The sequence below is a fragment of the Saccopteryx leptura genome, chromosome 4 (genome assembly GCF_036850995.1).
Source record: "Saccopteryx leptura isolate mSacLep1 chromosome 4, mSacLep1_pri_phased_curated, whole genome shotgun sequence".
In the NCBI taxonomy this organism is placed as follows: Eukaryota; Metazoa; Chordata; class Mammalia; order Chiroptera; family Emballonuridae; genus Saccopteryx; species Saccopteryx leptura.
The window spans coordinates 48077438-48100275 of NC_089506.1; the positions used below are offsets into that span (position 1 = coordinate 48077438).

At 42.6% G+C, this 22838-nt stretch overlaps 1 protein-coding gene and 1 non-coding gene across 3 annotated transcripts in view; both read left to right on the forward strand.

Moving 5' to 3' along the window:
* Positions 1-1840: 1840 nt before the first annotated feature.
* Positions 1841-22838, forward strand: part of TMTC4 (transmembrane O-mannosyltransferase targeting cadherins 4) — a 71941-nt gene continuing 50943 nt past the window's right edge. The window contains exons 1-4 of one of the 2 annotated variants that reach the window (XM_066380607.1): positions 1841-2019; positions 6979-7194; positions 11679-11794; positions 12929-13145. In XM_066380607.1, coding sequence (XP_066236704.1) covers positions 7033-7194; positions 11679-11794; positions 12929-13145 — 495 coding nt within the window. In that variant the 5' untranslated portion in view covers positions 1841-2019; positions 6979-7032. Of the gene's footprint in view, positions 2020-2092; positions 2301-6978; positions 7195-11678; positions 11795-12928; positions 13146-22838 lie in introns of those variants that run through there. The other variant, XM_066380608.1, reaches the window with a different exon arrangement.
* Positions 12023-12125, forward strand: LOC136404656 (U6 spliceosomal RNA). Its single transcript, XR_010751374.1, has one exon. It is a non-coding gene; the product is annotated as a U6 spliceosomal RNA (small nuclear RNA).

Consider the following 22838-nt stretch of genomic DNA (forward strand, 5'->3'; position numbering starts at 1 on the left):
TGTTTTCTCAGTAAGCATATTATCACTCAATCCATGTGATCTGTTAAACTATTTCTCACCCCTGTACAAATTAGACCCATTAAACTAAAATCTTTTTGTTGCAGCACTAAGCATAACACACTTTAATCTACATTAACATTTTCTCCATCATTCCTTAAATCTAGAGACAGTCAACAAAACAACAAATTAAGCCTGGATTCATCATGTTTGTCAATTTCCATGCTGTAAATAATTTCACGTTGGCCCTGCTGCAATCTACCAATGGGACATTACTGAATGTGGGTTAGAAAGGCACAGTAGCACAGCATTAGACCTAGTGCAGAAGATGATAAGAAGTGGACAGACTTGATAGATATTTAGCAAGTAGAATCTTGGTGATTTGTCAGATGTCAAGGGTAAACCCATCACTATCACAGAGAGGAGCAAGAAGTGAAAGCATGCATTCCTTTTCAGATGTGTTCCATTTGAGGTGGTGGCGTGACACAACCAAGTGGAATGGGTTTGGAGGCCAGAGAAGTAAGGATCAGAATGAATAATTTGGGATATATTGGTTAAAATGTTGGTCGTGGATTAACTCATGCAGGAAAAAAGTTGTGGTGTGGGCTGAGACCTTTAAAATATGTCATTTCCTGGTCATCAGGAAGCAGATAAGCAAGCCAATGAGATGAGAAAGCAGGAGAGCAGAGTACTGCTATCACCAAAAGAAGTACGTGTGTTAAGGAGGAAGCATGAATTTTGTTGAGAGATCAGGTAAAAGGAAGGAGAATGTTCTTTGGATTTAGTGATTGTGGGTGTTAACAGGAGGCAGTTTTGGTGGTGTGTGGAAACCAAGAAGTGAATGAGAGTTGGGAGACTAGAAGAATGGGGCAGGCAGCTCTGTCAACAACTTCAGCTAAGAAGAGGGAAGAGGCAGGGTGGCAGCTGGACAGGTGCGCGGAGAACAGGAAGGCTTGGGACTGATTGTCAGATTCAGTCAAGAGTTAGATGTTGATGTTGGAATGGACTCAGTGATACTGGGAAAAAACGGGATCAAGTCAGAATCCGTGCTTTAAGTAGTAGGTTGTTAGTTTGGCGGTGAAAAGTGGCCAAAGTTTCCCTTTTTCTTGAAACAGGAAACAAAGTAATCTGAGAATCTGGGTTATGGGGAGGAGTGGCAATTCATTTGGGACAGGAAATTCAGGACAAAGTGACAATGAATGAATGAAGATGGACGGCAAATCTCGCCACAGCACGGTTCGTGGGTCAGCAGGAGAATGAAGACGTTGGGCTTTGGATGAAAATATGCTAAAAACAGAAGGGACAGGGCCTTGGCTGGAAGAATGCAGTTTCAGTTTTTCTCTGTGAGGCAGAAAGTGGAGACACACAACTGAAGTAACTCCTCCCAGACAGGAAGAACTCTAGGGTTCTGGTTGCTCCGATCCAGCTCCTTCTCCTGCAGGGAGCCTGCAGTCGCTCCGCGGAACGCCAACCACAGCGCGAAACAAGACAGGAAAAGGCCTCGCGCCAGCAGACAATCAGAAAAAGGACACACCTCCGGCAGCCCGCGAGGACCTGCGACAGACCGCTCCCGCAGCCAGCCTCACCCGGCCAGGGTGGAACCGCCCCTTCCCGCCCCGGCTCCACCGAGACCTTCCCGCCCCGGCCCCGCCAAGACTCCGCTACAGTAACTCCGCTCCCTCCTCTCCCGCCCAGCCTGCCGGTCCCTGCGCCTCCTTCGCCGCCGTCAGCCCTTCTGGCCTGACGTCCTCCCGCATTAGCCAATGGGCTGAAGGAGGACAGGCTGCAGCGTGGAAGTGACAACAAAAGAAGCCAATGGCCGCAAGGGGGGGCGGGCCGAGTTCGGAGTGTGAGAGTGAGAGCCCGCACGCGTGCGGAGCTGCGGGAGGTGCGGGAGGCGCGACGCGAGAGGGGGCGCGGCAGGGCGGCCCCTCCCCCGCCCAGCTCCAGGGCGGGCGACTAGAGCTGCCGGAGTTTCCGCGCCCGGGAGGCAGATGCGGCCGCCTCCCGGGCTCCTTGCAGGTAACGCGCGGGGCGGCTCCGGCAGGGCCGAGTGGGGCGGAGCACGCCGCGGGGCGAGCAGAGTTGGGTGCGGAGTGTACGCGGGGTCCCCGCTGCCGCCGTGCCCCAATCGTTGCGGACTGTCCCGGGGTCCGCGGCTGCGCTGCTGGAGGAGTTCGCCCCGGGACCGCGATTGCGGCTGGGGTCACAGGAGACTCGGGCCCTGGGCACCCTGCTGTAAGCAGCACGCGGGACAAAGGACTCGGCGTGGAGTGTGCGCGCTCCTCCCGCCCATGCCCCAGGTATCTGCTCCTGCGCTCCCTCCGTCCTATGCCGTGGTCACTCGCTCGCTCCAGCTGCGCGGGCGCTCCCTCGCCCCGAGATGTACCGGGTGCCTGCGACACCTGGCCTCGGGGCCCGCGCCACTCTGCGCCTGGCCGCCCGCTGGCAGCGGCGCCGACGATGGCTGCGAGCAGCCTGGCCGCTTGGCCACTGCCTTGGGTTAAAGGTGGCTCCCCTGCAGCGCAGCGAGTGACAGCTATCGGCGCTGGCTGCGGAGCAGAGCGGCAGAGAGCCGCGTGCCACCGGCCAGGGTGCCGAGCACCCAGCTGCCACTTTCCTTCGCAGGCTTGGAGTTTGGGGCAGGTGGCGCAGCAAAGAAGTGGAAACGTTGGATACTAAGGGAGGGAAACTGCTATGAGGACGGGAGCCAGTCAGAATGGAGAAATAATACGAGGGCAGGAACTGGGCAGATTAGGTTCTCTGGTGGCCTGCAGAAAAGGAGGTGGGTATCATTCTGAGACTGACAACTTTCCTGTTGATTCCCCAGGAGTCCCGTCCCGTCCTGGCCCTGGCCCCGCAGGGCACCCTAGATGTTAGGGGTCCAGATTGTGCCTTCTGTGTATCTCTGCTGTTGCCTGAGTACCAAAACGATTAGTCTGTTACAGACAATCTGAGATGACAGGTGAAGCCCGACAATTAATTTAAGCACAAAATATTTTCTGATTCAGTATTCTTCCTGTAAGGCCATTTGAACCTCATGACAACCTTTTGTGAGATAATATTCAAATATTGGAGCCTAAACCATATAACATCAAGACCGTGTGTTGTGTTCGCAGCTCTATCGTGCATTTAAAACTGGTGTCAAGTATTTGCTTTTCTCCACACTAACTTTCTAAATCAAATAGCACTTTAGTCCCTCCATGTTAAGTCATAGTATCTTTCTAACCATTCAGTCTTGTTTATTTATTTATTCTAAGTAATAGGAGTAATTTCTTTAGCTAAAATGTAGACAACAATGGTTGAGGCCTGCGCGGTGACCTATATTGTGTTTGCCACTGTAATTTGGAGTTGACTAATAGTTTATACTTTCATTGGAAAAGGAGAGAAAAAGCAACAGGTAGTAGCTGGAATTCACCCCAGCACCTGTGGAGAACATGAGTTAGGTCAGGTGGAGAAGCTCCAGGGACCAGCCCTGAGAGTTGCAGAGCCTTTCATCTCTGAACTGAAAATCTGGAACGGGACAGTGTTACCACCAGATGATGTGTCCTGTTGACTGTTTGATCTAGGTCCATGTTCAGTTAGAAGCCTATCAGGCCCTGGCTGGTTGGCTCAACAGTAGATTGTTGCCAGGAGTCTAGAAGTCCCAAGTTGATTCCCAGACAGAGCACACAGTAGAAGCGACCATCTGCTCCACCCTTCCTCTTTTCTCTCTCTCCCTCCCTCCTCAGCCATGGCTTTAATGGTTCTAGCAATGTTGGCCCTGGGTCGCTGAGGATGGTCCCTGGCCTCCCCTGAGGGGTTAAATAGGTGGGTTGCTGAGCAAGGAGCAGCCACCCCAGATTGGCAGGTATAGCCTCCTAGTGGGCTTGCAGGGTGGATCCTGGTAGGGGCACATATGGGAGTCTGTCTCTCTGCCTCCTCACCTCTCACTTATTTAAAAGAAAAATAAGAAGCCTATCAAAAAGATGCCTGTGACCTCAGAGGGCCTGTTTGGCTGACATCTTATAGATTCCATAATTTAGGGTATTTCCTCGGAGACTTGGAAACAAATACATTCAAACTTCCTTCCCAATAAAGGGGCCTGAGATTCTCCTGGAATGGTCCAGCATGAAAGGATTGCGGGGCAAGAAAGACAAGAGCCTCAATACCAATAAGCCAGATACTAAAGACGATTTGCAAAAGAAAATAGTTCTGACTCTGCTTTTACCCGTCTTGAAGAAGGTGCTTGTATTAACGCTAACCACCCCTGGGTATTTATTAAAGCCAGTGTTTCTCAAGACAGTGTTTCTTTTCTTCTGTTTTGAAATTTGATTTAGAAAATAAAATTTAATGGGGTGCCATTGATCAATAAGAGTACATAGTTTTCAGGTAAACATTTCTATAGCATTTGAACTGTTGATTATGTTGTATACCATCACCCAAAGTCAAATTTTCCATCACCATATATTTGTCCCTCTTGACTCCCCTCCCCTCCCCCTCCCCCACAATTCCTTCCCGCTGGTAACCACTTCACTTTTATCTATGTCCATGAGTCTCCATTTTATATCCCACCTATGTGTGAAATAATGTAGTTCTTAGCTTTTTGTGATTTACTTATTTCACTCAGTATAATGTTCTCAAGGTCCATCCATGTTGTTAATAGCAATACGTCATAGTTTCTTATGGCTGAGTAGTGTTCCATTGTATAGATGTACCACATCTTTATTCAGTCCTCTATCAAAGGACATTTTGTTTATTTCCCTTTCTTGGCCACTGTGAATAATGCTGTGATGAACATGGGGGTGAATGTGTCTTTATGTACCAATGTTTTCGAGTTTTGGGGGTAGATACCCAGTAGAGGGGTTGCTGGGTCATATAATAGTTCTAGTCTTACTTTTGGGGGGCACTACCATACTATCCTCCATAATGGTTGTACTAGTTTACAGTCCCACCAGCAGTGAATGAGGGTTCTTTTTTCTCCACAGCCTCTCCAACACTTGTTATTACCTGTCTTGTTAATAATAGGTAATCTAACAGGTGTGAGGTGGTATCTCATTGTAGTTTTGATTTACATTTTTCGAATAGCTAGTGAAGATGAGCATTTTTTCATATATCTGTTGGCCATTTGTATATCCTCCTGGGAGAAGTATCTGTTCAGGTCCTCTCCCCATTTTTAATTGGATTAGTTATTTGTTTGTTGCTGAGCTTTGTGAGTTCTTTATGTATTTTTGGATATTAAGCCCTTATCAGAGCTGTCGCTTGCAAATATCATCTCCCATTTAATTGGCTGCCTATTTGTTTTCAGTTTCTTTTGCTGTGCAGGAGTTTTTTAGTTTGATATAGTCTCACTTATTTATTTTTGCCTTCACTTCCCTTGCCTTTGGGGTCAAATTCATAAATTGTTCTCTAAGGCCGAGGTCCATGAATTTAGTATGGATGTTTTCTTCAATGTAATTTATTGTTTCAGATCTTATGTTTAGGTCTTTGATCCATTTTGAATTAATTTTTGTGCATGGGGACAAACTGTAGTCAAGTTTTATTCTTTTGCATGTGGCTTTCCAGTTTTCCCAGCACCATTTATTCCGCTTCGCACTGTGTATAAGTACCGCGCACTAACCAATTGTGCCACTGGAGCTTGTTTTCAGCACCGTTTATTGAAGAGGCTTTCTATTCTCCATTGTGTATTTTTGGCTCCTTTGTTGAAGATGATTTGTCCATATATATGTGGGTTATTTTCCTGGGCTCTTGAATCTGTTCAGTTGGTCCATATGCTTGTTTTTCTGTAAGGCAGTGTTTCTAAGCACTTTAGACACATATCTTGTTTAACCATCTTGACAACCATGTAAGGTCAGCATAGTTATTGTCCCCACTTTAGAGATGAGGAAAATGAGGCCCCAGGAGGTTAAGTAACTTGTCCAGAGTTACACAGGATTGGAACCCAAGCAGTTTGACCCAAACATGATTCTGGTAAATCTGAAGAAATCACCTATTCAACATCTGATGGAAATGGGGACAGATAGAATGTGATTTGGGGAAGTAGTTTGATATTAATTTGGGTGGATTCCAAAGCAGGAAGTTCTTACTGCTAGGAAGTTACTGTCCTTTGTAGAGTAGCATGGGAAGTGGGCTCTGAGAGGACAGGTGACATGCACAAGGCCACAGAACTGAGTGGCAAGGCTGAGACAGAAATTTCTGGCTTTAATATTTTACCTGTTTGAAAGAAAAGTTAAAAATAAGCGTATATTTTTAACTTGACTCTCATAGATATTGAAGGTCATATTCTCACCTAGAATAACTTCCCCTTATTTTCAGATACAGTTCAGTCATTTCTGGAATAAGATATTGTCCCAAACCTGTCAGCCTGAAACATTCCCTCCTTCCTGTCATCTGGGTGTGAACGAACCACTGACCTGGCCCTCAGTCATGTGTCCAGCCTCTTTATCTCTGTTACTCCCCTGCCCCAAATTTTCATTTACCCAGCATGAGTGTCTTGAGTTCTCAGAATCACACTCGTGTTTCATACCACTTGCCACCGTCAAGTACAGTGTGCTAATACTGAACAATGAATGTTTCTTGATTTTTCTTGATTGGATGCAGGAAGCTGGTTTTATTTATTTATTTATTTTTAGCTTTTTAAACTGGTTCCAGGGCTATATAAATAGTGATTTCCATTATGGGGCTGATAAATATAGGAGTCCATTAAATCAGTATTTTTCAAGGATAATCCAGCATTAGAAACCCAAGCATTTCCAGTTTGGTAGGCTGCAGTTGGGCCCAGGAGAGTTTGTATGTGTCCCAGGTGACTTCCCTGCTCACTAGAGTTGAAAATCACAACTTAAAGTTTTCAGTGAGTGCATCCTCAAAAATCACAGCATAAATGACTGCCTAACTTTTATTCACTCAAGGTAAATATGTCCACTGCAGAAACATTTCTAACAATGCAGTGATGAATAATTACATCATGCTATTTTATTTATTTATTTATTTATTTATTTGCAGATTTCTAACCATCATAATGCTGGAGCCAGAGGTTGACAGAGTGCAGTTCTCAGAATGGCCGAGTTGGAGGCTGATTTGGATCACATCATTCCATCCTCTGTTCTTCCTCCTTTCTGGGCTAAGTTAGTGGTGGGATTGGTTTCTCTTGTGTGTTTCGCACGTAGCTATGATGGAGATTTTGTGTTCGATGACTCTGAAGCCATTGTCAACAATAAGGTTTGTATCTTAATTCCTTTCTGATAAACGTATGTTACCCACTTGCCTTCGTCTCAGTAATAATCTAAGTTTGTGTTGGATTACTTTCTATTAAATTAGTGTGAAGCATTTTCATGGGCCACAGTTGGACTCCAGCCAGTTGGACTCTAGATTTCCCATCTCTTTTACATAGTGTCTTCTCGATGTAGGGCCCCTGTTATTGCAGGGTCCCCCCCCCCCCCCCCGTCCTGCCTCAGGTTTTACTCTCCCGTGATGCTATGTGATGTGAGGCTCCGGGCCACACAGGTTAGAGACACCATTATTCTTAGATTTCAAGGCAAGGGTGTTGCAGGGCATCGCAGACTTTTTCAGGTTTTATGATGAATCTCCAGAACTCTAGGCCAAACTGTTCCAGAAAAAAAGGAAGGAAGGAAGGAAGGAAGGAAGGAAGGAAGGAAGGAAGGAAGGAAGGAAGGAAGGAAGGAAGGAAGGAAGGAAGGAAGGAAGGGGAAAGGGAAGAGAGAGAGAGAGAGAGAGAGAAAGGAAGAAAGAAAGAAAGAAAGAAAGAAAGAAAGAAAGAAAGAAAGAAAGAAAGAAAGAAAGAAAGAAAGAAAGAAAGAAAGAAAGAAAAGAAAGAAATCTTGCATCTTGCGATGATGGACAAATCTGATCATCCAGCAAAAGGTACAGACTCAGCAGCAGGCAGTGAGCTGGCTTCTTTGTCCTTCGCTGATAGCATCAGGACAGCCTGCTGACAGCGGCTGGAGCACAGGGAGCGATGCAGTTCCTGCTCATTTTGTGTCCGGGGACTCAAATTTGCAGGATCTGCAAAATCCCAGCCACTTTTGCTCACTAGTAGATGCTACATTGGTTTGGGGAAAATAATTCTCTTTCACTCGCTAACTAGAGATGGGGAAGAAGAAATAAGTCTGTGGGAAGGGAAGAAAAAGATTTAAGGGTGCTTAAAGAAAATCAGAGCAAGAAAGTTGGAGGCAGAGAGGGCTCAGAAGAGAAAGACCAGGGAAACAGCACAGGTTAGAAACCTGTGTCATTCTGGTTGCTAAGATTTAGTGTGTGTGCCTTAACCAATGAAGAGAGTTTGAAGGAATATACTAGTTTCTCTAGTAGATGTAATTATAGCAACTCTTTGTAACACTGTTTAATGCTCTTAAATTTTTGAAGTCATGCATTCTACTAAATGAGGGAAAAGCTGTTTTCACATTGAAATATCGATAAACGGAAGCGAGAGAAATGACTGTTTTGCAGATATTTTATTTGTAATGCATCACAACTGATTTTATTTATTTTGATGGCACAAAGGACAGCACTGTTGGTACTTGTTTTAATTCCAGTTGTTCATTTATAATTTTTCACAAGTTCACACAGCAGTTATTTCAGATGTTTCTATCTCGTTCTTTATAAAACCAGGCTTAAAAGAAAAAGAATTTTGTAGCTCTAAGCAACTATGTCACATTTGTAGCTTAAATTGCTTTTCTAACAAGAATTCCAGGATATGACTTTACTTTTAAAATTTTATTCTTAATTTTATTGAGAATTTCTTGACTCTTCCACTGTTGTTAAGTGGAAGTTGTATAAAGTATTACCTCAGAACCCATGTGGAAGAGCTTGGGTTAGCAAGGCGGGGGACGGCGCGAGCTCCATTGTGCACGAGACGCCCTGGTGTGTGGGTAGAACTCTTTCCCTCTGTGTGGGGTAAGGCGGATGAAGCCGTGCGGTGCCTCTACTGCACGCTGTCTTGGCAGTGTTTTCCGGAGCATCACACTGGGCCCCTTTGTTAACTGGCTCGCTCTCCCCTTTTTCTTCCCTGTTTAATGAAAGGCACGCCTCCATTCACTGGCACGGCGCCGATGGTAATGTGAAACAGGCTGTTACTAGGGTTTATTGGTGTTAAAGACTGTTTTCCAGATGCGTCCTTGTAGTGTCGAGCGGCCTTCTTTCACTGAGAGGATGGTTTTCTTTGGGACATGGAGTTAGCGGGAATTTCAGACATAATACATCTTTCTCATAAATCAGTATGAGGACAGATTGACCTGTCTTTCTGTAGCACGCCCTGCTCCCTGTAGGCTACACCTAATCAAATATTTAGAGCTTTGTTGGTGTTTATTTTCTGTTCAAACAGAAGAAAAGATCTTCCTCTTACCCCCTTCAACAGCTGAACAGGTACTTCTGGGACAATACAAAAGAAAGTAGACTTCCAATTTTGTAACTGAGTGAACTCGGTTAATGGGTGGACTACAGGACCTTCAGGAAGTAGCTAACCGACTCCCAGAAGGTGTCGGTTTGCTCACGGCTTCTGAAGCTGATACCCAGTAGAAGAGAAACGCACCTTCGGAGTGATGTACCTCTTGCCTCCTCCCTGTGAGTCAGCAAGCACTTACGTAGTTAGGACTCACTGCACTCCAGTGTGTGTCATGGATGCTGGTTGCTCTCCTGGGCCAGCCATGATTCAATAGCGTCCTCCGTTTGGGGCATTCCCCACGTTCGGTTGTTATGAGCCTACAAGGATTGCCCAGTTTAGATACAGACATAGACATAGGCTCTCCTATCAAGAGCATCACCTGTTGCAGTGAGTAGTCATGCAGAGAGGCAGGGTCCAGAGGCAGCCGGGCAGCCTCAGCAAGATGCCTGGTGGTGTGCTTTGTGGGTGTGCTTTTGGCTACACAGCCCTGAACCCGGTTTTCCAACCCACCTGGGAGTCAGTGAGCCTTGCACTCTCCTTTAAAGCGTTTGTTTTGCTTAAGTTAATCAGAGTTGATTTTGGTTACTGCAACAAAGACTTGACTGATATATCATGTAGTGCTCAGTACATCATACTTTTCAGTTCCTAAAACATTCCTGTTTAATTATGCTTTAAAGAGAAAATTAACATTCAGTTTTGTTACTCCAAGGTAACAAAACTCCTTGTTAACACAGTTTAAACAATCTAGTTTCATATTTAAATGTAAAAAAAAAATGCATTTTTAAGCATCTGTAGTACAGTACCAAATTAAATTATCTTAGTAGTAAGATAGGTATAGTTTTTTTACTACTTAATGATTTTTTGTGTGTGTGACAGAGAGAGGGGGGGACAGATAGGGACAGACAGACAGACTAAGGGAGAGAGATGAGAAGCATCAATTCTTCATTGCGGCACCTTAGTTGTTCATTAATTGCTTTCCCATATGTGCCTTGACTGGGGGACTACAGCAGACCGAGTGACCCCTTGTTCAGGCCAGCAACCTTGGGCTCAAACTGGTGAGCCTTGCTCAAACCAGATGAGCCTGCGATCAAGCTGGTGAACTCAGGGTTTTGAACCTGGGTCCTCCGCATCCCAGTCTGATACTCTATCCACTGCGCCACTGCCTGGTAAGGCTGATCGGTTTTTGTTTTGTTTTGTTTTGAGACAGAGTCTAACCCTGAACTTTATTGATTTTTTATTCTTTAGTAGAGGGCAGAGAGAAAGGGGGGAGAAGAAGCAGGAAGTATCAACTCCCGTATGTGCCTAGACCAGGCAAGCCCAGGGTTTCAAAACAGCGACCTCAACATTCCAGGTCGATGCTTTTTCCACTGCTCCACCACAGGTCATTAAAATTTATGTGGAAGGGTTTTTTTTCTTTAACATTACTATCTTCTTAGCTCATGATCAAAATTGGGAAACTTAAAAAATAATGCATTTATCCACTCATGTTTGAGCTGGGATATGTCTGGTAAATTACCTTATGTGTTGGATATGAGAAAGGGTTATAATGATCTCATTTAGCTATATGGTCCACTCATTTATTCAGCATAGATTAAGCACCTTCCATGTCCTCCCAGCAAACAGAGAGGTGTCCTGAGCCTCGTGGAACCCCAGGCTAGTAAAGCAGACAGATAATAGTTACATGTTTATACATTGCCAGTGTGCCAGGCACTGTGAGGATAGATGCAGGAGGCCCCAGGACCCACAGAAGGGACATTGTGTCAGCTCAGGAAGGTTATAGCTCAATGGCTGAGGTACGAATGGCAGGAGGAGTTAAGTTGTCAAGAGTTAAAGGGTTACAGTCTGTGGAAACCTTAACATGTAAGCCTTTGGGATGGATGGTGGCAGGAGCTATGTGGGGATCAGACGAACGCCCTTAGCAAGGTCATTGAGTCCAAGACAGGAGTCTTCAGAGTTTTGTGGGAGCCAGAGAACCCTGGACTGTGGCATCCATGTCAAGACATCAGCTTTGTCTTGGAAGGGGAGGGAGCTGTTCCATTGTTTTAAGTGGGGGTGGGAGGGAGTGATTCAATTAGCATTTTGGAAAGATCAATGTGGAGAACACATCAGAGAGCACAGTAGACCTGCTTGGAGGCCTGCCTGTGTCCTAGGTGAGTGAGGATGGTGGCTCGACCAAGGACTGGAGGAAGGGAGGGAGAACAGAGGCATGAGGAGCTTTATAGAAGAGGACATGGTAAGGGCTTAGCGATGGGGTGAGGAATCATGACTCCTTCGTCCAGAATGGCCTCTGGTTGTGTTCCTGCAGGACCTTCGAGCAGAAACGCCCCTCAGGGACCTGTGGCATCATGACTTCTGGGGCAGTAGACTGAGCAGCAACACCAGCCACAAGTCCTACCGACCTCTCACCGTCCTGACTTTCAGGTGAGGTATGACAGTGTGGGCTGCGTGGGAGGATCACCCAAGGTCTGTGCATTAGAAGGTTGTATGTGCCAAGGTTTCCAGGGTCTGTGAGTCAAGTCAGGGGTTCCTAGGGAAGCATAAACCACTCACCTATGTGGGTCTCCAAGAAGTACATGCTAATTTCCCATATTAGGAGTTAAGTCACAGGAACACAGAGAGAACCTGCATGCGGGAACTGTGTTGCAGGGCTTGCTCTGGCAGTCAAGACGCTGAAAGTGGAACAATACAGAGGAGATTAGCATGGCCCTTCTTCAAGGATGGCAGGCCAGCTGGTGAAGGGTTCTATTTTATACAGTTCATGGGGGTTGGACCCCTTGGTGGTTAATATCCAGGAAATAATATGAGTCAAGGAAATGTGTGGCCAAAACGAAACTCACTTTTTTCACTCTTAAGAAAAAAGGCTTAATCTTCCTACCATTACCAAGTCAAGAGGACAAAACAAAATGAAATTAAAAAGAGTCTAGCACCCTACCCTATTAACTAGGGAGCTGTTTGCATTAAATAGATTTATTCACTACACAGAGTTTGCATTTATAGCTGTTTCTTGGATACAGTAAATACTTGTGTAGAGGTCTCTCAAAGAGACCTGGAAATGATTAATTGGAGCCAGTGATAATTGAAAAGCAGTTCGTAGTAAGAATCCCTGACAATGAGAAAATGGTTCATTGTTCAGAAGACTGGTAGACAAAGTATAAAATGCTTTTTTTTTTTTGGATAAGCAAGTTACATGACTATCTTATAGCCAAGCCCCTGTGGGACAGGCATGAGTAATGTCTGATTTATTTCTTTGAAACTCAGTCTTGCCTCTTTTTGCTTAAAAATTTGTCCAGCTTTCCTTTGGCTTTCCCTCTCCAAGTATTTTCTGCCCACTCCTCTGAGAGCCCTATTATCCATTTCCCCCTCTACAGTTAATTATGGTCCTACCTTCTCTTCAGTCTTCTTGTGACATTATTTATCTTGGTGTTATTTTACCTAGTTGCACAAGGTCTTCCCTCCTTTTAATATTTTTACTCACCAGCCTTTTCCTTTAGATGGTTTGCATTTTATTTCACCTGCTTCTGCAAACCTGGTGTGAGTGCCCTTCATTTGCTACAGGATTAACTACTATTTGTCGGGAGGCTTCCACCCCGTGAGCTTCCACATGGTCAACATCCTCCTGCATGGTGGCATCTCTGTTCTCCTGGTGGATGTCTTCTCGGTGCTGTTTGGTGGCCTGCAGTACACCAGTAAAGGCCGGAGGTTAAACCTGGCCCCCAGATCGTCACTGCTGGCCGCACTACTGTTTGCTGTGCATCCGGTGCACACTGAATGTGTAAGTATCACTTGCTCGTGGCATCTGCACTTGTGTAAGGTTAGGAAGTCGTCCCTGTGTTGGTTTGTTTCCTTAAACAGTCTTCCTTTAAAATCTCATAGATGTGGTCCTGGTTGGTTGGCTCCATGGTAGAGCGTCAGCCCGGCATGTGGAAGTCCCAGGTTCGATTCTTGGTCACGGCACACAGGGGAATTACCCATCTGCTTCTCCACCCTTTCCCCTCTCCTTTCTCTCTCTCTCTTCCCCTCCTGCAGCCAAGGCTCCATTGGAGCAAAGTAGACCTGGGCGCTGAGAATGGCTCCATGGCCTCAGGCGCTAGAATGACTCCAATTGCAGAATGGCCCAGATGGGCAGAGCAGCGCCCCCTAGTGGGCATGCCGGGTGGATCCCAGTAGGGTTCATGCGGAGTCTGTTTCTCTGCCTCCCTACTTCTCACTTCAGAAAAATACAAAAAAAAAAAATCTCATAGAACTGTAGAAAGTAGACGCCCTGCCAGACATTTGAAACAATTGTATGTGGGTCTAACAGATCTCTCTTATAGAAAAAATGCAGAGTCCCATTTCAATGAAGACTTTATAATGGCAGAATGCTATGACCTCCAGTGATACTTTGTGTTTCTTTTATATGACCATACTATAAAGGTAAACATGTTGAATGTTGCCTGGCTTTGGGGTCTACAAGCCAGAAGCTAAGATTACCTTCCTTCAGTGAAGAGTCTGATGCTCAGCTTTCCCATATTAGCTGAATGATTTATAATTTGCAAAATACTTCCTCTTACTATCGTGATTGTCACAAAAACTGTGTGGGATCAGATGGGGTGACATAACAGTTTCACTTTACAGAAGAAGAACTGGCCTGTGAGGACAAGTAAAGGACTTAGCCCAGGGAAGGCATGCATGTAGCTGGTGGCTGCAGGAACAGAGCTTAGACTATTGTCCAAGGTCTGTGCCCAGGCGGTACCTGTATACTTGGAGTTGACCTGGGATGTGGGTCCCCAGGTCCTACTGAGGAATCATTTATGAATTCTGCCCACCTTCCTTCTCCTCCTCATCTTTGCTCCCTGGATTATTCTTCTCCCCTTGACGGACACAGCCCAGGTGGTTTGGCAGCTCCTCAGTGAGGCCTGACCTGCTACCCTGTGGGCCGTGCCTGTATTCCACTGAGCTGCTGCTGAATATATTTGGTACAAACTCTTTGAGGGGCTTTTCAGGAGCCACGCTCCCCCCACCTCCATGGGAACCCTTTGAAAATGTAGATCACCATGTGTGCTGAGGTAAACGGTTTGATTTTAGTCATTCATTCTGTGCACATGAAATACCTTGGATAAAATATATATACTACATGTGCTTTATTACTTCTCCACAGTGGATTTCTGCATCTCATATGTATTTAACTACTGCCCTGTTAACCAATTGTATTGAGCGTCTTGTTAAATTCCAAGATATTGAGCAGAATTCCTACCTTTAGCATCTGATTTTTATTAATTTTATTGAACTACCTGCTCTTTGGTATTAAAAGGATTGTGGAATTGTTTTTGTAATGTTTTTCTAATATCTTACTACTTTAAAACTTTAAAGGAATTCTCATAATTTTTTACTTCATTAAATTCAGAGGACTTAAGATATTGACAAGCTGGGAACTGCTATAAGCTATAGATAGATAGATAGATAGATAGATAGATAGATAGATAGATAGATGATAGATAGATAGATAGATAGATAGATAGATAGATAGATAGATAGATAGATGATAGATAGATCTATATATATTTGTGATCAAATTAGAATTTGTTTCTGTGTGAGTTTTTTATGGTCTAAATGTTTGTTGTGACTCAGAAATAGTATACACATTAGTCAGAAATAAGGGAATTTCTGGCAAAAGTACTGATTTACCGTTTTGGTCCTTATCTCATTTTGTGTGACCTTAAATGCAAAATGAAATATTGGAATTCATTTTTATAAACTTCTGATTTAAAATATTGAGAAGTTAGTTTATAGAAAGGTTGAAATACCAACAAGTATACCTGGATGTGCACACACACTTATGCACACACGCCTCAAAAAAATATAACCTGGGAACATGTCACCACCAAAATTTTACATTTGAGATATTTATAAATAAGCCAAGAGAAGTCTAGCTATAAGAGAAAAGGGAGTAGCTGAAAAATATTCTTAATCTCTTCCACCTTCCGTTTCATGAAAGCCATTCAGACTCATATTGCAAGGAAAAGTGATGAGTGATTAAAAGCATTCCTAAACCAGATAATCTGGATATTCGCCTTTCGTTGTTTTGACCAGTAGTGGATCTTCAGTTTCCTCTTATCTACACCTCCCTGTTATTTTCTCCTCTGCATTTAACTCAGCTTTCAAAGTGAGCATAAAGTAGGACTATCCAAGGAACCTGACAGAAGGATTGCTCCTCAGAGTTTCCCGGGCCAGGACCGAGGAAGCAGCCCTGGGCTTTGGGCGTCAGCTCAGGACAATGGCACATCTTGGGGAAATTTGTTCTGAACCCCTTGAAAATTCTGATATGAGTGTTTCAGGTTATTTGTAAGGAAAAAGTCATCGTTGTAAAGAACTTTGCCTGAAAATACATATTATGAAAATATCAGAAAAGAAGAATAAAATCTCTTTGTACTCATACCCATTGCCCAGTTAGATGTGGTGCCTTTTACAATCTTTTCTATACAATCTCTTTAACTACCATGCCAAAAATTTATTGGAAGGACTATATATTTTTTTTACTTTAAGACATTTGCCATCGCTTTTAAAAGTTATTTTTCTTTACGTCAGACAATGTAATGTTCATTGCTTAAAACTTGGTAGTATCTTTACCAGTTAGCCAAAGGAAGAATATTTGTTTTAAAGATAAGTTTATGATGTTTAAAGTTAATTTTAGTATAAGTCTTTAACTGCACTTAGGTAAGAAGTGGTTGGCAGTTTTGGCCCCTATTCCTGTATTTATCCAAAACCATTTCTCTCCCCTTCACTCATTTCAAGGAACCTTTTTCTCTGACCACACCCAGTTCCCCCTGACCTCCGTGATCTAAGGACTCCTTTGGATAAGCTTCTCTGGGTTGGTTTCGCTTACTTTATTTGCCCTCGGGGTTTAGGATTCCATGCCATCTCAGGCCCTGTGGATAGCCACAGCTAGTAGATGCCTTCCTTTCTCTGTTGTCGTCTGGGTGGGCGGCCCACAGGACCAGCTGCTCCATCCCTCACTCACCAAGCTGTGGAGACCATACCTGCCTCACCCTGAGTGGCTGTGTCCTTTTTCCATTCCTTTCTGCTCCTGCTGCTCGTGTTTAAAGAAGCACCCTTCAGGATTCATGCAGGTAACTTACAGTGAGCCAGAACCTAGTGTGTGCTCTGTTCAGTTTCACTGTGGTCCTGATTTTACCGTGTCTCTGATTGAGTGCGTTACAGGCCAGAGTGTTCAAGAATTCTCATTATGTATTCAGTTCAGTCATGAAGTAATTGCCCTGTGTAACCCTGCAATATACTGGCATACTCATTCCAGACCAGTTAATTTGTTTGTTCTTGGCTTCCTTCTTGGATGTGGGTGGCATTCACAGGTTGGATTCACCTGCTTTTTTAGTCTTCTCGGAGATTGTGGGACACATTGGGTTTCCATGTGCACCTGCATCAGGAATTCATGATCAGAATGTATAATTGCCCTCACTGTTTCATATCTAACCCATGTAGCAGGAAAACTACTAAAAGACTTTCTTTATAGTTATTGCTTATACACACCCTTGGGATTCATATATATAGTGATTTTCATATTTAATGTATGTTCTCCTATTTCCATTTACAGAATAGTCTTTATGCCATGACCGGGTGGTTCAATGGATAGAGCATCGTCCCAGTGCACTGAGGTTGCGAGTTTGATCCCTGGTCATAGCATGTACGAAAAGCAATGAGTGCACAACTGAGACAACAGAATGGAACAATGAGTTGATGCTTCTCTCTCTCTCTCTCTCTCTCCCTCCCTCCCTCCCTCCCTCCCTCCCTCCCTCTCCTCTCCTCTCTTTTCTTCTCTTTCTCTCTCTCAAATCAATGGAAAATATTTAAAAAATGAATAGTCTTCATTCTGTATTTCATATATCATATATGCCCTTTGAAAAAAGGTGAACTTGACTGACCTGTGGCAGTGCAGTGGATGGGACATCAACCTGGAATGCTGAGGTCTCTGGTTTGAAACTCTGGGCTTGCCTGGTCAAAGTACATATGAAAAGCAACTACTATGAATTGATGCTTCCTGCTCCTCCCCCGTCCCCTTTCTCTCCTATCTCTAAAGTCAATAAATAAAATCTTATTAAAAAAAAAAAGAAAAGAGCCTGACTAGACAGTGGCACAGTGGATAGAGTGTTGGACTGGGACACAGAGGACCCAGGTTTAAGACCACTAGGTCACCAGCTTGAGTGTGGGCTCATCTGGTTTGAGCAAGGCTCACCAGCTTGAGCCCAAGGTCGCTGGATCGAGCAAGGGGTCACTCGATCTGCTGTAGCCCCCTGGTCAAGGCACATATGAGAAAGCAATCAATGAGCAACTAAGGTGCTGCAACAAAGAATTGATGCTTCTCATCTCTCTCCCTTCCTATCTGTCTGTCCCTATCTCTCTCTCTCTCTCTCTCTCTCTCTCTCTCTCTCTCTGACTCTCTCTGTCTCTGTCACACACACACAAAAAAAGAAAGGTGAACTTACCAGCCATTATATTAAAGTGATACCTTAGGATTCACAGTAAAACATTGCTGAGTGCTAGTTAGTAAAGAAGGTCACATAAACTAGCCCAACACTCCTGAGTAGAATTCTGCATCTTTTATTGCTATAAGATGTTTGGAGAACAATTATTGGAGTAATCAGCCTGAAAGAAATAAAACACATTTCATATTGCTTCATTGTCACTAATATGAAGAAGGGAAGGACAGTCATCAGCTATAGAAAATGAGGGTAGAAATGGTAGTTTTTTTTATTGTTTTCGTCTTACTTATCAATCACTTTTGAAGCATCTGCTTTCCAGGTTAACCCACTGAATCGGTTTTGGTCTGAACGGAGGAAAAGAGGGCAGAGGCAGCTTTGCACAATTATTTCTGTCTTTGTTATGTGCCTGATGACTTTAAACACTTATTTTCCACTTTCCCTTCATGTTTTCAATCAAATTTTCTTTTTTAAATATCATGCTCTTTAAGCTAATATTTTCCAATTGATAATCCAGTTTGGGGACATCAGAAGCATACGTCTCTGCAGCTCTTGGGGAGGCTTTCCCTGCACCAGTGCATCACTGACTGTCCAGCCCACAGAACAGCCATCAGTAGGTTCAAAGCAATCCAACTTCCTCTTAGAAACAGTTAACTCAAATCTTCCACCAAAAACTATTAAGAAAACCAATTGAAGGACCTCGTGGCGCAACGGTAGTGCGTCTGACTCCAAGAAAACCAATTGTAAGATATGACCACGGGGGTGTTGCAGTTACACAGATTATTATAATAGATGGCAGAATCTAATGAGGATATTTTTTTCTATTTTTTAAATTATATCAATATATATATTTTTTAATTTAGAAAATTAAATTTAACAAGGTGACATTGATCAGTAAGTGAACATAGATTTCAGCCAAACATCACTACATCATTTCAATAGTCAATTATGTTGTATATCCATTACCCAAAGCCAAATCATTTCCCATCACCTTATATTTGTCCCTCTTTACACCCTCCCCCCTCCCCCTTCCCCTCCCTTACATCTCCTTCCCTCTAGTAACCGCTGCACTCAGTTTTATATCCCACCTATGTGTAAAATCATACAGTTTTTAGCTTTTCCTGATTTACTTATTTTACTTAGTATAATGTTCTCAAGGTCCATCTATGTTTTCATAAATGATCTTATGTTGTCATTTCTAATGCCTGAGTAGTATTCCATTGTATAAAAATACCACATCTTCTTTATCCAATCCTCTATCTAGGGACACTTTGGTTGTTTCCATGTCTTGGCTACTGTGAACAATGCTGCGATGAACATGGGGGTGCATGTGTCTTTGCATACCAGTGTTTTCAAGTTTAGGAGTAAATACCCAGTAGTGGGATTGCTGGGTCATAAGGTAGTTCTATTTTTAATTTTTTGAGGAAACACCATACTGTCTTCCATAATGGTTGTACTAATTTACATTCCCCAGCAGTGAATGAGGGTTCCTTTTTCTCTACAACCTCTACAACACTTGTTATTACCTATCTTGTTAATAATAGCCAATCTAACAGGTACGAGGGAGTATCTCATTGTAGTTTTGATTTGCATTTCTCTAATAGCTAGTGAAGATGAGCATCTTTTCATATACCTGTTGACTATTTGTATGTCTCCTTGGAAGAACTGTCTGTTCAAGTCCTCTCCCCATTTTTTAATTGGATTGGTTTGTTGCTGAGTTTTGTGAGTTCTTTGTATGGTTTGGATGTTAACCCCTTATCGGTGCTGTTGTTTGCAAATATCATCTCCCATTTAGTTGGCTGCCTATTTGTTTTGTTGTCAGTTTTTTTGTTGTTGTTGTGCAGAAGTTTTTAGTTTGATATAGTCCCATTCATTTATTTTTTCCTTTACTTTCCTTGCCTTTGGGGTCAAATTCATAAAATTGTTCTCTATGGCCAAAGTCCATGAGCTTAGTACCTGTGTTTTCTTCAATGTAATTTATTGTTTCAGATCTTATCTTTAGGTCTTTGATCCATTTTGAGTTGATTTTTGTGCAGAAGCACACTGTAGTCAAGTTTCGTTCTTTTGCATGTGGCTTTCTAATTTTCCCAGCACTATTTATTGAAGAGGCTTTCTTTTCTCCATTTTGTGTTTTTGACTCCTTTGTTGAAGTTGATATGTCCATATATATGTGGTTTTATTTTTGGGCTCTCAATTCTGTTCTATTTGTCTGTGTCTATTTTTCTGCCAATACCATGATGTTTTGATTATTGTGGCTCCGTAGTATAATTTGAAGCCAGTATTGTAATACTTCTAGCTTTGTTCTTTTTTCTCAGAAGTGCTTTGGCTATATGAGGTTTTCTATAGTTCTATACAAACCTGGTGATTTTTTTGTTCCATTTCTTTAAAAAATGATATTGGAATTTTTATGAGAATTGCATTGAATTTGTATATTGCTTTGGGTAATATGGCTATTTTAACTATGTTGATTCTTCCAATCCATGAACATGGAATATATTTCCCATTTCATTGTGTCTTTTTCAATTTCCTTTAATAATGCTTTGTAGTTTTCAGTATAAAGATCCTTTACACTCTTTGTTATATTTATCCCTATGTATTTTGTTGTTGCAACTATAAAAGGGATGATTTTTTAAGTTCATTTTCTGAAGTTTCATTGTTGGCATATATGAAAGCAATAGATTTCTGTAGATTGATTTTGTATCCTGTGACCTTACTGTATTGGTTCATTGTTTCCATTAGTCTTTCTGTGGAGTATTTGGGGCTTTCTATATACAGGGTTATGTCATCTGCAAAAAGTGAAACCTTTACTTCTTTTCCAATCTGAATGCCTTTTATTTCTTTCTCTTGTCTAATTACTCTGGCTAAAACTTCCAGCACTATGTTGAATAGGAATGGAGAGAGTGGGCAGCCTTGTCTTGTTCCTGATTTTAGAAGAAAAGCTTTCAGTTTTTCACCATTTAGTATAATATTAGTTGATGGTTTGTCATACATGGCCTTTATTATGTTGAAGTATTTTCCTTTTATGCCCATTTTATTGAGTGGGGTTTTTTTGTTTGTTGTTTGTTTTTGTATTTTTCTGAAGCTGTAAACGGGGAGAGACAGTCAGACAGACTCCCGCATGCGCCCGACCGGGATCCACCCGGCACACCCACCAGGGGCGACGCTCTGCCCACCAGGGGGTGATACTCTGCCCCTCCGGGGCGTCGCTCTGCCGCGACCAGAGCCACTCTAGCGCCTGGGGCAGAGGCCAAGGAGCCATCCCCAGCGCCCGGGCCATCTTTGCTCCAATGAAGCCTTGGCTGCGGGAGGGGAAGAGACAGACAGAGAGGAAGGAGGGGGGGTGGAGAAGCAAATGGGCGCTTCTCCTATGTGCCCTGGCCGGGAATCAAACCCAGGTCCCCCGCATGCCAGGCCAATGCTCTACTGCTGAGCCAACCGGCCAGGGCCTTATTGAGTGTTTTAAACATAAAAGGATATTGTATCTTATTGAGTGCCTTCTCTGCATCTATTGATAGGATTATATAATTTTTGTTCTTTGTTTTGTTAATATGGTATATAACGTTACTTGATTTATGTATGTTGAACCATTCTTGTACTCCTGGAATAAATCTCACTTGATTGTGATGTATTTTTTTTATGTGTAGTTGTATTTGATTTGCTCATATTTTGTTTAGAATTTTTGCTTCTGTACTCATGAGCGATATTGGTCTGTAGTTTTGTTTGTTTTTTTGTTTGTTTGTTTGCTTTTTATGTTCTTACCAGGTTTTGATATGAGGGTTAGGTTGGCCTTATAAAATGTGTTAGAGAGTATTGCTGCTTCTTCTATTTTTTGGAAGACTTTGAGAAGGATTGGAACCAACTCCTCTATGAATGTTTGGTAGAATTCACTAGTGTAGCCATCTGGCCCTGGACTTTTATTTTTTGGGAGGTTTTTGATAGTTGTTTCTATTTCCTCTCCACTTATGGGGTCTGTTTAGGCTTTCCACTTCTTCATGACTCAGTCTAGGAAGATTGTATAGTTCTAGGAATTTATCCATTTTTTCTAGATTGTTGAATTTGGTGCCATATGATTTTTCATAGTAATCTACAGTGATCCTTTGTGTATCTATGACATCTGTGGTAATTTCTCCTTTTTCATTTTGGATTTTGTTTATATGAGTCCTTTCTCTTTTTTCCTTAGTGAGTCTAGCCAGGGGTTTATCAATTTTATTGATTTTTTTCAAAGAACCAGCTCTTTCTTGTATTAATTTTTCTATAGGTTTTTCTGTTCTCTATTTGATTTTTTTCTGCTCTGATTTTTACTATGTCCTTTCTTCTGCAGCTTTTGGGTTGCCTTTGTTCTTCTTTTTTTAGTTCCTTAAAATGTGATGTTAAGTTGTTTATTTGGGATCTTTTTTGTTTCTTGATATTAGCCTGTAATGATATAAATTTTCTTCTTATTACTGCTTTTGCTGCATCCCAGAAATTCTGATATATCGTAATGTCATTTTTGTTAGTCTTGTATATATCTTTTGATCTCTACTTTTATTTCTTCTTTGACCCAGTCATTTTTTAGAAGTCTTTTGTTTAATTTTCATATTTTTCTGTGTTTCTTTACTTCTTTTTTGTAGTTGAATTCTAATTTTAAATTCTTATGGTCAGAGAATATGCTTAATATAATCTCAATCTTCCTGAATTTGTTGATGGTAGTTTTGTGACCCAACATATAGTCTGTTCTTAAGAATATTCAATGTACACTGGAGAAAAATGTATACTCTGAAGTCCTGGGATAAAAATGTCTGTAAAAGTCTATCATGTCCGTTTGGACTAGTGTGTCATTTAAGGCTGATATTTCTTTATTGGTTTTCTGTTTGGATGCTCATTCTAGAGCCTTCAGTGGTGAGATCTCCAAGTATAAATATGCTTTTTCTGTTTCTATTTTTAGAACAGTTAGTAGATGTCTTATATATTTTGGTACTCCCTTATTCAGTGCATATATATTAAAAAGTGTTATG